At 46.0% G+C, this 14,282-nt stretch overlaps 1 protein-coding gene across 2 annotated transcripts in view; it reads left to right on the forward strand.

Annotated features, from left to right (window-relative positions):
- The window catches only part of nt5dc1 (5'-nucleotidase domain containing 1), a 602,479-nt gene that overhangs the window by 560,422 nt on the left and 27,775 nt on the right, over window positions 1-14,282 (forward strand). Inside the window, exon 12 of one of the 2 annotated variants that reach the window (XM_041187283.1) lies at window positions 13,066-13,260. The exons of the other annotated variant lie outside the window; for it this stretch is intronic. Within the exon in view, the coding sequence (XP_041043217.1) occupies window positions 13,066-13,079 (14 nt within the window). The 3' untranslated portion in view covers window positions 13,080-13,260. Of the gene's footprint in view, window positions 1-13,065; window positions 13,261-14,282 lie in introns of those variants that run through there. 2 annotated transcript variants of the gene reach the window in all.

Genomic DNA, 14,282 nt, shown 5'->3' on the forward strand with positions numbered 1-14,282 from the left:
CCGTTCCTTCACTGTCACTGGGTCAAAATCCTGGAACTCCCTTCCTAACCGCACTGTGGGTGTACTTATACCACAGGGATTGCAGTGGTTCAAGAAGGCAGCTCACCACCACCTTCTCAAGGGCAATTAGGGATGGGCAATAAAAACTGGCCCAGCCAGCGATGCCCACATCCCCAGAATGAATTAAAAAAGCCTATTCTCCTATTTTATATGTTCTAGGTCATATCATCATATGACTTATTTTCACCTTTAGTTAATAAATATTTTATCTTTTATGGTGCACTTTTTTCTTTCATATGTACTACAGTTCCTAAATTACACCAGTTCTATGGCTGCTTATTATAGTCATGTGTTTCAGCTGTTGTGTGTGAGATTTATATACTGTTCTTAAATGCTCAGCATTAAGACCATAAGACTTAGGAGCAGAAGTAGGCCATTGGCCCATCGAATCTGCTCTGCCATTCAGTGATATCATAGCTGATCTGATAATCCTCAACTCCACTTTCCTGCTTTTTCCCCATAACCCTTAATTTCCTTACTGGTTAAAAATCTGTCTATCTCAGCCTTGAATATACTTAACGACCCAACCTCTACAGCCCTCTGCGGTAAAAAATTCCACAAATTCACTACCCTCCGAGAGAAGAAATTCCTCCTCATCTCTGTCTTAAAATGGGCAACCCCTTACTCTGAGATTATGCTCTCTGGTCCTAGACTCTCCCAGAAGGGGAAACAATCTCTAAGCATCTACCCTGTCAAAGCCCCTAAAAATCTTATATGTTTCAATAAGGTTGCCTCCCATTCTTCTAAACTCCAATGAGTACAGGCCCAACCTACTCAACCTCTCCTCATAAGAAAATCCCTCCATACCGGAAGTGAACCTGCTCTGGACTGCCTTCAATGCCAGTACATTTTTCCTTAGATAAGGGGACCTTTTCACAGTATTCTAGGTGTAGTCTAACTAGTGCCTTGTACAGTTTTAGCAAGACTTCCCTATTTTTATATTTCATTCCCTTTGAAATAGAGGCCAACATTCCATTTGCTTTCCCTATTACCTGTTGAACTTGTATGTTAGCTTACTGGGATTCATGAACAAGGACTCCCAAATCCCTTTGTGCTGCAGCCTTCTGCAGTCTTCCTCCATTTAAATAATATTCAGCTTCTCTTTCCTTCCTTCCAAAGTGCAAAATCCCTCATTTTCCCACATTATATTCCATTGTGATTTATGGAGTATCATTTTAGAAAAAAAATGAAAAGCATTTTATACAACTTTGAAAACAAAATAGTAGATCAGCAATGTAACATTTGAAGATTACAACTTAATACAGTTGATTCTGCTGATGAGTAAAAAAATTGCTAGCTTGTAAGTGAAGTGACATTAAATACTATATCACTAAATCATGTTTTTACTAACCAGGTGATTTAGCTTTCAAATATTTCATAAATACAATAAGGTATTTGAGCTCTGAGCTTCAGATAAATCAGAGCACCCAATGTGTGATCTTTGTTAACAGCATCAGTCTGCAGGAAATGTATTGGATTTGTACGGACATCTACACACCTTTTACAATTGGGATTTTTTTATAATTTACCCTTTTTTGCCAAGTGTATTTATGGCTGGTGTAGGTTTCATAAATAGATCGATCTTCTTATGTATCAAAACATGGGCAAAATTTTACAGGTGGCAGGGTTTCCCATCCCATCACTCAAAGAGTTGATGGGGAATGCCTCCCCGCTGGGGCCGACTGCAGATGTCCCATGGACGTTTTATGCTCCGTTAAAGAGCCGCCACCCAACCTGAGCCAACCAGAAGCAGTGGCCACTGCTGGGACTACAAGTAGTCCCCAGATTCCAAGACAGGATGGAGATAAGTGTGGAACTCGTGTAGTGGGGATGGGACAGGAGGCCCAGAGAGGAGGTGGGGTGAGGGCAGACCTTGAGAGGAGCATCCGATATAGAAAGAGTACAATGAGGGAGGCACGCTTCCCCCCACCCTCCCCCCCACCCCCCCTGCCCCCAACATCTCGCCCAAGCAGGGCAACATGACAGGCTTCGACCCCTGTCTCTGACCTTGAGGCCAGGTGGGAAGCAGCCCTTAAGTGCAAATTAATTGGCCACTTAAGGGCCTGACCTCAACTGGGCCTCCCTGCCCCCTGTAAAATTGAGTATAGATTGAAGGGGCAGGAGGGTGACAGGAAAAGGCCATCCTGGGACTTTTTAGCCCCCTCACCTGCAAACCCAAGCGCAGTGGACGATAAAATGCTGCCCATGTCTTTAATGGCTTCTAAGTAGGGATTAATATAGTTAAGATTGAAGAACTGACTCTGAATTATAAGTTGCGTCCAGGACAATAATTACGATAAAAGCAAAAGAGATAAAAACAGCAGATGCTGGAAATCCAAAACAAAAACAGAATTACCTAGAAAAACTCAGCAGGTCTGGCAGCATCAGCGGAGAAGAACAACTTGACGTTTTGAGTCCTCATGACCCTTCAACAGAACTGAGTAAAATTAGGAGAGGGGTGAAATATAGGCTGGTTTAAGGTGGGGGTGGGGGGAAAGAAGTGGGGGGTGGTGGTTGTAGGGACAAGAAAGTAGTGATAGGAGCAGCTAATCAAAAGATGTCACAGACAAAAGAACAAAGAGGTGTTGAAGGTGGTGATATTATCTAAAAGAATGTGCTAATTAAGAATGGATGGCAGGACACACAAGATACAGCTCTAGTGGGGGTGGGGTGAAATAAGACTAACGGCATAAAAGGTATCGATTTAAAAATAATGGAAATAAGTGGGAAAAGAAAAATCTATATAAATTATTGGAAAAAACAAAAGGGAGGGGGAAGAAACGGAAAGGGGGTGGGGATGGAGGAGGGAGTTCAAGATCTAAAGTTGTTGAACTCAGTATTCAGTCCGGAAGGCTGTAAAGTGCCTAGTCGGAAGATGAGGTGCTGTTCCTCCAGTTTGCGCTGAGCTTCACAATAATTGTGATGTCCACTGCAAACAGAGGGCACAGATTTACGCCGTGGCCACAATCTTATATTACCTCAGGAGACAGGAAATTTTCCAATGTGTAGTCTCTGCATATTGTTTAAAACTACTACCCAAACCATTCTTACATAAAACAATAGATAGAAACAGGATATCATAGCAACACAGAATGATAGGAACACAGGAGAAGGCCATTCAACCCAGCGAGTCTGTGTCGGCTCCCTGCAAGAACAAATTAGTTAGTCCCATGTCCCCGTCCTTTCCCTGTCATGTCACATTCTTTCATATGGATTCACTGATTTATTGGAAATGAGCATTTTTACCTTAAAACAAAATGGAGAAGGGACACTGCCGTGAAACAAAATGGAGTTGAGAGGTCAAGTGACCTTCTTCCTTTTCTGTCAAAATTCATGGAACTACACAAGGTCTAGAAGATAGCTAGCATGTCTGGAAAGGACGTTAAAATGCCACCGGCCTTTTGGGACATTTCATTGAGATGGACAAGGGAGAGAAGGCATTAAAATGCAGCAAACCATTCCAGTGGATTAATGGCTGCCATTATCCAAAGAATTACAGAAACTCATTCACAATGGACTTGCAGAATTCTTGGCTTCAACGTGGAATGACAAAGAATGGGTGTGAAAAAAGCCCATTTTACCACATGAATATGTAAATAGATGAAACTCGAATATCATTATCAATGGCCAAGATGTCAGAGACCTTTTGTGAGAATAATGGAAAATATATACTAAGACCACATGACAGAAACTAGGGCCAGAATTTTCTCATCGGCATGCGGGGGCACCACACACTGATGTGTAAAATGACGCACGGTGACTTTGGGCAAGAATTCCGATGTCACCACGCGCCATTGTGATATTTTGGTGGGTGGGCGCGTGATGATCTCCAATGTGCACCCGCCATTAATTAACGGGCCACCTAAGGCCATTGAGCCAGTAATTGACGCCGATTTTTCAGGGCCTGTGTGATTTTCAGGTCAACAGACGGGCACAAGGGGCAGGTGAGTAGGCCATATTTTTATAAAACCCATCCACGGGCAGGATAAGAGGGGTAAGTGTGGTCGCGAGTATTATTTCTCAGATATTTAATGCTTAAAGTTACTGCTACTTGCCTGTGTGTGCAGGAATACTTCAAAACACTTCACAGCTGCTTGGACAGGAGTAACAGCCTCCAGATCAGCACTCTTGAGCAAACGTCATTTCTGGGAGCTTTGCTGCTTCAGGAAGCCTTCCCGCTTCAGGAAGCCTTCCCTTAGTCTGAGAATGGGGGTTGTGCTCTCTACTGGAGGCACCTCCTCTGAGGAGGAAGGGAGGGCCAGAAGGGAAAGGAGGCCAGGAGTCCACATTCAGTCTCTAGAGGAGGCACCTTTGGGAGGAGAGGTGCAGGCACAAGGGGCGCAGGGCCAACAGGAAATCCATGGCGGAAGGGGCTGCAGAAGATGCCACTATCCTGCGGCCAGGGTTTACAGGCGGAGAAGCAGCTGCCTCAACACATCTAATGTGCAGTGCTGAAGGAGGCTCCGCCTCTCAAGGAAGACAGTCACCTCCATCTGTCAGATGACAGGCCCTGAGATCTGCGCCAGCTGTGTGGGTGGGCACCCCATGCCAATGGTGTTAAAGGACACGGCTGTCCTCAACTTCTATGCCTCCGGTGATCTTTGTGGAATCTCCCAATCAGCTGTCCACACTTGTATCAAGCAGCTGACAGATGCTCTGTTCAGGTGTACATTGACTTTCATCCACGACTGCTGGGACGATGCCAGCCAGACAGAGTGAACCAGAGGCTTTGCAGCGATTGCTGGCTTCCCCCACGTACAGGGTGCAATAGACTGTGCACATGTGGCCATCAAGGTGCCAGCAGGTGAGCCCGGTGCCTTCGTCAACAGGAAGGGCTTCCACTCCATGAACGTGCAGATAGTGCGTGATCACAGGATGCAGATTCTACAAGTCTGTGCAAGGTACCCTGGCAGCTCCCATGACGCTTACATCCTCAGACACTCCTAGGTTCCGGGTCTCTTCAGTGCTCCAGAAAGGCTGGATGGATGGCTGCTGGGTGACAAGGGCTATCCCCTCAAAAGGTGGCTCATGACACCTCTCCGCCATCTAAGAACAGAGGCTGAGCAGTGGTACGATAGGAGCCACAGCTCCACAAGGGCTGTGGTAGAGGGAACCATTGGTCTTCTCAAGATGCGCTTCCGATGCCTGGACCATTCAGGGGGTGCACACCAATGCCCCTCAGATTATTTCTCGGTGATAGTGGTTGCAGCTGCACTCTCCACAATTTGGCACTGGAAAGAGGGGATGCAGTGGAGGAAGAAGATGTAGAAGTTGTTCTGGCTGCACACAATGAGTCCAGTAATGAGTCCGAGGGTGAGCATACTCAGGAAAATGCTGAGGGATAGACGCTGACCCGGACATATTCCAGAGAGGCAGGGACACTGGGAGGCTTTAATCCAACGGACCTTCAGCTAGCACACTACAGATGGACCTCCAACACAAGCCAGGGTGGCAGGCTCCATACTCAACACCTGAGAGCAATAACTGCATGGGTAGGAACATTAACTATGTGCCTTGTCAATGAAGCTCAGTGACAAAAAAGTCATTCATAACATCATATATCCCCATATCTGCAGAATAAGGAATCACCCTGAGCCATGCTCACATATCAAAATTTAATGAATTAACAAGTGAAGCGGAAAATAAAATGAATGCAAAGGTGTTATGCGTCACACCAACTTGTCATCAACTAATAGCGGGGCAACATAAAAACACGAGTGAGAAACCCGTAGTGTGCCTAAGGCACTTTAAGTTTACGTTTCCGGATACTACTTCTAGGTGCTTCCCCCTTGCTGGCACTGGCATCTGAGACAACCTGCTCTGCTGTCCCATTGGCCTCGATGATCTTGGTGGGCGTCCTCTGCCCTGTGGAGCCTTTGATGGCCCCACGTGGGAGGGAGCGGCCAGCTCCACAGCTGACATCTCCCCAGTCACCGCAGCCTCATCGGATCCCACAGTCACTGGCAGAGGGGCGGAGGAGCTGCTGCCCTCATCTGGAGCGCCCTAAGAGGAGCCCGCAGAGACGACAGGCAGCTGCTGTGCCGACATGAGGTCACTTCAGACCTTCCTGCTCACCATTGATGGATGGACACCGAGCTGGGAAACTTGGTGCCCAATCCATCTCCCACACTGGCACTGACCAGCTGAGGTCAACGCCGCTGTGAGGGCTTGCAGGTCCGAGCGCAACCACAGGAGGCCTTGATTGTTCTCCTGGAGGAGCCTCTCCACGAGAGTCACAACTCTCTCCATAGAGGAAGCATAGCGCTCAGCCATGAGGCTCATTGCATTGATGATGCTCTGCGTGGACTCTTCCAGCACGGGCACCATGCCACGCATAGCCTCATGTATCTCCGCCAGATCCTCCCGCATACCCTGCTGCATTTCCAGCATCTGCTGCCTCACGGATAACTTCAGAGGCTCATCATCAGCCACCGATGAGCATGTGCCTGGTCCCCTGCAGTCCTCTGACTGCCGGTGCCATGGGCACTCTCTGTCTCCGCCCGCACCTCAAGCGAGTGTCAATTGCCCTCACTGCTGTGCCCCGGGACACTAGCCAATGACCTAGTTCCCACTGAGGTGCTAGTATCTGCACTGGTGCCTGCCTGGCAGAGATGGTTTGACACTGGTGAGTCGATTTCCTCTGGGCTCTCAGGTGTCAGAGGTGGCCCCTCTGCTGCCCCCTCCCGGCCCTGCTCCAGTGATGCTGAAAGGAAGAACAAGGACATTTGATTAGTTAAAGTGGAGACAATGTCACAGAATCACAGAATCTCACAGTGCAGAAGAGGCCCTTCGGCCCATCGAGTCTGCACCGACAAGTGAGAAACACCTGACCTACTTACCTAATCCCATTTACCAGCACTTGGCCCATAGCCTTGAATGTTATGACATGCCAAGTGTTCATCCAGGTACATTTTAAAGGATATGTGGCAACCTGCCTCCACCACCCTCCCAGGCAGCGCATTCCAGACCATCACCATCCTCTGGGTAAAAAAGTTTTTCCTCACATCTCCCCTAAACTTCCTGCCCCTCACCTTGAACTTATGTCCCCTTGTGACTGACCCTCAACTAAGGGGAACAGCTGCTCGCTATCCACCTTGTCCATGCTCCTCATAATCTTGTACATCTTGCTGCCTCCATCACATTTGGCACCACACGGTCTAACCTTGCAAAGCAAGGAGGAACAAGCACGTGGAACCCCAAGGGCAGCAGATGGATTGGTGCCCCGCCACCTGGAAGCTCCCCTCCCAGCATGTCAGCAGCCTGACTTTGACATGTTTCGCAGTTCCAGCACTGTGTCCAGGTGCAGATCCTTGAAGTTGCCCCCAAAACTCTACTCTGGGTGTCAGTGTCACACATGCTGCAGGTGCAGAACCCATCTCAGCACTACCCTCTCAGGGTGAACTAGGCATGGGCAATATCTGCTGGCTCACCCAGCAAGGGAAACATGCCGTGAAGGATTCAATGATGTAACTGCACTCTGAGTTGAGGAAGGGCTTGGGGGGAAAGACCACCTACTGTGTTAAGTGACCTCTGCCATATAGTATTCACCCTTCCCGAGCACAAGAGGTAGTTGAATCGCTTACAGCACTGGACCCACGTGCGCCACACCACGTTGTGGGAGCTGACTATGTCTGCCACCTCCTCCCAGGCACATTTGGTCAGGTGGGAGGCCTCCTCCTCCTGTCCCTCAGAACGAGGACCTCACGCCGTGCTGCCACCTCCTCCAGGAGGGCAGCTAGGCACTCATCAGAAAACCTAGGGGCACACTGCCCCACTGCCCTACACTCCTGCCTGGTCTGCTCTCCAGCAGCGCTCTGGGGAGCCCTTCTGTTGCTCATGATGAACAGCCTTTTTTGAACAGGTCGCCGGGTCACCATTGCACCTCGTGGTTATTGCACTCCTGCAGCTGCTCGCTCACTCCCACTATCCCTGGGAGCCACACTTCACGCTGGGTGGGCCTTAATTGGCCCGCCCATGTAAAATGGCAGCACGGAGCCGATCGTGGGCGGCGATCGGCTCCACGCCCACCCATGCCCGCTCCCAAACAGCCTGCCTGACGGGGAGAAAATTCTCCCCCAGGTTGCTGGTCAAGGACATTTAATCAAAATATTTATAATCTCAGAACATTTAATAACCTGAGGACATTTAATAAGGCAGTTGGGAGCAGCAGGCAGAAAGAAAGAAGGAGGGTTCCACACCATCTAAGGACTGTGCCCAAAATCCTTTAGAAGGGTGAGAATTTAGGCTGGCCTTTTCCCACCTATTTGAGGGACCAAACCATGTCTTTGCACAGGTGTTAGGCAGCACCTCGACTGGAGTGAAGCCAGAAAACCCTGCTACTGCAAGCAGTAAACCAGTGTAAATCTATTTTCGTATACCTCCAACCTCTTTCTTAAGTGGACCAAATAGAAAATCACAGGCCTGCAACATTCCAAGACCTCACCTTGAAAAAAGCAAATGTGACAGTGAACTTTTGGACTTTTAAGATTTAAGTGCATGCTACTACTTTTGTAATCACAATGTGTGTGTGCATGTGTGTGTGTGTGTGTGTGTGTGTGTGTGTGTAAGAGAGAGAAAGGGTGGGTGCTGTGCTGTTACGAACCCTTTTCCAGGGTTCAGTGACCAACTTTATCTTTTTTTAAAGAAAATGAGAAAACCTATCATTTGTCTGTTCTCGAGAATCGGGGGGTTAAAATGCTTTTCTTTCAAAACAGATCTTTCTTTGGTCAGTCGACAGGTGGAACAACATCTACCATCTCTCCCTCGTCCATAACATTAGTCGTCCAAATGTTTTCTCTGCAGGTGTTTCTCCAATTACCTTTTAAAAGCCAAATTGAATCAGCCTCCACCACACCCTCAAGCAGTGCATTCCAGATCCTAACCAGTTGCTATGCAAAAAATATATGCATTTTTCTCATGTCGACTTTGGTTCTTTTGTCAATCACCTTAAATCTGTGTCCTTTGGTGCTTGACCCTTCTGCCAATGAGAAGAATTTCTCTTTATCTACTCTGGACCCCTCTTGATCCTTGAACTCCTTTATTAAATTTTCTCTTAATCTTCTCTTCTCAAAGGAGAACAACCCCAGCCCCTCCAATCTATCCATGAACTGAAGTCTCCCATCCTTGAAACCATTCTCGTAAATCTGTTCTGCACATTCTCTAAATATTCACATCCTTCCTGAAGTATGGTGCTCAGTATCAGCACAGTAACTAATTTACATAACACATATATTTTTGAGCTCCCATGACACCTATGGCAAGTTAAGAGTACGTGAGGGTAGAAACTGGATCTCATCGTGCCAAAAACAGAATTACCTGGAAAAACTCAGCAGGTCTGGCAGCATCGGCGGAGAAGAAAAGAGTTGACGTTTCGAGTCCTCATGACCCTTCGACAGGTCATGAGGACTCGAAACGTCAACTCTTTTCTTCTCCGCCGATGCTGCCAGACCTGCTGAGTTTTTCCAGGTAATTCTGTTTTTATTTTGGATTTCCAGCATCCGCAGTTTTTTTGTTTTTTTCTCATCGTGCCTGTTTGACAGTAATGAAGTTGGCACAACCAGATCCAATTTCAAGGGCTATCAACCTGCACCCCAGAACACGTGAAAAACACGTCATGCAAAATTTAGGTTGTGCCATTTTTAGGCTTTAAGCGCCTGTTCTATACGAATGGGTGGCCTTTCACTTTGCCTGCCTGGGATGCAATGCAAACACCTAAATCAAGCTTTTGTGCTAGTTGTAGGACCTCAGGTTAGAAGTTTTCTCCTGCAGTTTTCAGGCAGCTAGCTAGCTGATATCCAGCGGGAGATGTGATCCACTTAAGGGGGCTGAGCATCATTAACATAGGTCTGATGTTTGATGGGCAGAGAACATCCCTGGCTCTGAACTGCCATATTATCAGGCAGCCAGCAAGCTGCGTGGTCCAGAATAAGGTCACTCCTGGGGCCTGTGTTCTTGGTTGGCAGGAGACCCAGTGCGGCAGTGGCTGACGTTGTTTTCGTGGAGTCCAGAGGAGTACTTGTCTCCTCCCAGCCCCACGACAGTAAAATAAAACTTACCTGCTGGGCTCCTTTCTAACCAGACTGGCAGGTGAACTGTGCTCCGTCAATGTTGGGTCCTAAAATTTGGGATCCTGTGTATATCATTAGGTTCTGATGTGCACAGTAAAAGAACTTGATGTGATCGCTCGCCCTTCATCCAGGCCTGACCTGGAGCCATTAATGTGCCACTTTCCTGCAACCTGAAAAGCAATTGAGGCCACCCATGCTGGCATGAAACAGCATTTGGAAACAGCACTTCAAAAGCCTTTCACCTGCAGGTACTCAGATCATTGGTATGTGTTTGACATTTACTTGGCTGGGTCTCTGCACAGGTTTTTCCATTGGAATTCACTGTTTGTCTGTTTTCTTCTGCTTCAAAACCTTTAAGCAGCTCAGGGAGGGGCTGCCCAGTAGTGGGAGTCAGGTGGGCAGGTTAGACTCAAATGAGGCCTAAACCTGAAAAAGTCTCAGGCCTCCTGCTCCTGAAGCAGTGTCTATTAAAGCTGTTAAAAGGAAATAGGTATAAAACTTGAAAAAGAAAATTTTCAGAAGCTAGTGGAAACGACAGAAGAACCCAACTAAGTGGATAAATCTTTTAGAAAGCTGGCTTAGGCCAAATAGTGTGATTATGTGCTGTAAATTTCCATGATCCTGTGAGTGCCTAAACAACAATCAACATGACATGGCAGATTTCATTCCTAGTCTGTGTTGGATTACTTAACCCTAGCCACGGTAGCAGTTCTGTTTCTACAGTTCACTTCAGCAGCTCCCCCATTAAGAAGCAGGGGAAGATTAACAGAGCTAAAATTCACGTATTTACTAAGCGGAGTGAGTTTAAAATAATGGACACATCCCCAAGCCATTATCCGTTGTGTGAAACAAATGAATATTCATGTTTATTTTCCTTGATCAAGAACCTCTATATGCTCATTCTGAGAAACATATTCCATTAAACCCACAGAAGTAGGAATGCCCCTCCCCCAACTACCAATGGGTCATTTTGGTCCCTAAACCGTTAAACTTGAGATGTTCTCACTAACAAAGTCCTGCCTTTCAACTGGGCAGGCTGATCCTCATCACTGGAAATGTGTGCATAGCCTTGCGATGAATTGTTGATGACAGCCAGGCATCAAAATGAGAAAATCTACCCTATTTATGACTGAGCCACTTGCTTACAGAGTTAGATGCAACCAAATATATATCAGCACTAAAAAGAACTGTAGACTTGACAGTCCTATCTTCAATGGATTTGAGGGGATAAAATACCAAATACAAAACTCTTTCAATCAATTATGGGAGAAGGAACAATGGCAACATTTGCCCTCTTGAGTCTTGGTTGGCTGGGTCACGTGAATCAAATGAATGACGACTGCATAGCCAAAGAATGCTCCATGGCGAGCTTGCTATCGGCACGAGACCAAAAGGTCACCCATATCTGCGATAAAAGGATACCTGCCAGTTGACTGGTATTAGAATTGATGCATGGGGAGTCCTCAATGCTGATCAGAGTGCTTGGAGACGAGCAGTTAGGAAGGGTGTGAGAAAAGCAGAAGGCAAAGGCAACGACCTGGTGGTGGAAAAGAGAGCCCGCTGGAAGGATAAAACATCAGTCGACCTCCAGTCAACGCTATTCATATGTGGCAGCTGTGGAAGGGACTGCCACTCACGAATCAACCTCTAGAGTGACAACAGACAATGTTCAATACACCCTGGACCCAGTCATCGTCTCCCGAGATGGATGGATGCCTAACTAACTAGAACTAACTAATCGTTTTAAGGCTATCCTTGGAATTCTGATGTGAAGATAACCACAAAGGTCTGGGCTACCAGATTTTGTTTCAAAGTCATCTGAATTTGTGCAGGGCCTACTATGGGCTGAACTTCCATCCGCCTTAAAACAGGCTGTGACATCATAAAAGTGGAGCCAAGGGAAGGGAATTTCCTTGGCCCCAACCTCCCTCCCACTAAGCAACCTGGACACTGGATTGAAGTCAGAACAATGGACCTTTCAGTCAGCCTGGGCCTTAACCAATTGCCTGCAGTGAAAAACGTCTTCACTGGTAATGTTGGCTTCTCTGTAAACAATTTGCCAACTGTCCTGTCAGACACCCAAATTAACAGTCATAGTGGGGTTAGTACCTGCCACTTGGATATAAATAGACTTGACCCTGCCTTAATCCCTGATAATCTGGCAGGTTTAGAAGCAGTGATCACCAGTGGCACACTCTCACCGATGGATGGCAAAGCAGGGCAGAGAATCTTTAGTCCCACAAAATCTGGAATGCATATCTCGGTCAGAAATTATCAACACAAAATAATCATGAAAATTCCTTCATTTCAAATATCAATCCATCAATAAACTTCCTATAGACCAGTCTCCAAACACAAAAATGTGTTAGTTGTTGCAAGATGTCACCCTGAGGAAAATTAATTTTCTTTCAAAGAGAGTTAACTGATTATGTTAATTGTGATGAACTAAAGGGAAACCTTTGAAATGTAACCTACAAATTTGGATCGGGGCTTGACAGGGTGGATGCTGGGAGGATGTTGCCCCTTGTAGGGGAGTCTAGAACTAGGGGGCATAGATTAAAAATTAGGGGTCTCCTATTTAAGAATGAGATAAGGATTTTTTTTTCTTTGAGGACCTGTTGTCTGTGAAATTTGCTCACCCAGACAGCAGTGGAGGCTGGGTCACTGAATATATTCAAGGCTGAGTTAGATTTTTGATCAACAAGGGAGTCAAGGGTTATAGGGGTGGGGATGGTGACAGTGGGATGAAGAGAAGGAAAGTGGAGTTGAGGCTACAATCAGATCAGACATGATCTTATCAAATGGCAGAGCAGGCTTGAATGGCCTGCTCCTGCTCCTAATTCTTATTGTTTTGTGTTCTTGTGTGGAAGAAAATAATTCATGAATTAAACTGTCCAAAGCCACAGCTGAAAAAAGATGTGTTTTTACTATTATATAGATGGTTACGGATAAACACATGCAAAAAGAAAAGTGAGCTGTTCCCTCAATACAAACAACTTTCACTTCACTCAACGAGCGTGAGAATTCCCGATTGAAGAGCTCCAGGAATATTGGTCTTATAGTTGCAGATTGAGCAATACCTGGCCAACTTGGGATACATTTCTTGGACATAAAAGATAACTAGGGTATTTGATCATCATTGGCTACACATTCCAAACTTATCATTGTAATTCCTAGTCCCAGTTTTGTGTAAAAGATTTCAGATTTTTTCATCATGTTAACTATTGTACGTTGACAGGAGAGGCCTCACCATCCGCTGATTAAGTTTCATGAAATGTTAGATTCCATTGCTGCAGGCCAGCACGATTTGTTTAAGTACAACTGTGGTCTCAGCATGTTGCTATGAATTCTTTGCACCTTTCAGATTTTGGAAATGTTTCCGTAAAATGAAAAGTCCACATGATTTTCTTGTTCTGTCATGTCTGTTCAGATGTCTTAACCCCACTGCTTAAGCATCTCTTGCATCTGTTAGGCCTAAAGGCATGTCATAATGATTTCTATCTTTCTGTCAAGATTGCTAAAGATAAAGTACCGCAGCTCTGCTTGTCATAAGTAAGGGATACAAGAACCTGTTGACTGATCTTTCAAACTGCTTAAAGAGAAATTGGCCTAAAAACTTGGCCTGCCCATTTGTGGACACGTAATGGCACAGGTTCCATTCCCTGTGCCTGAATGGTGAAGCCCCTGATCTTGTGCCTCAGGCCTCAATGGAGTTTAATGTAGGAAAATGTGAAGTTGTTCACTTTAGCAGGAAGAATAAAAAAAGAGTATTACTTAAATGGAGAACGGCTGCATAATTCTGAGATACAGAGGGATCTAGGTGTTCTAGTACATGAGTCACAAAAAGTTAGTATGCAGGTACAGCAAGTAATTAAGAAGGCTAATGGAATGCTATCTTTATTACGAGAGAGATTGAACATAAAAGTAAGGATGTTATGCTTCAGTTATACAGGGCATGGTGAGACCGTACCTCAAATAGTGTGTGCAGTTTTGGTCTCCTTATTTAAGGAAGGATATAAATGCATTGGAGGCAGTTCAAAGGAAGTTTGTTAGATTGATACCTGGAATGAGTGGGTTATCTTATGAGGAAAGGTGGACAGACTGGGTTTGTTTCCACTGGAGTTTAGAAGAGTGAGGGGCGATTTGATTGAAGTA

The sequence above is a fragment of the Carcharodon carcharias genome, chromosome 5, assembly GCF_017639515.1.
Source record: "Carcharodon carcharias isolate sCarCar2 chromosome 5, sCarCar2.pri, whole genome shotgun sequence".
Classification (NCBI taxonomy): Eukaryota; Metazoa; Chordata; class Chondrichthyes; order Lamniformes; family Lamnidae; genus Carcharodon; species Carcharodon carcharias.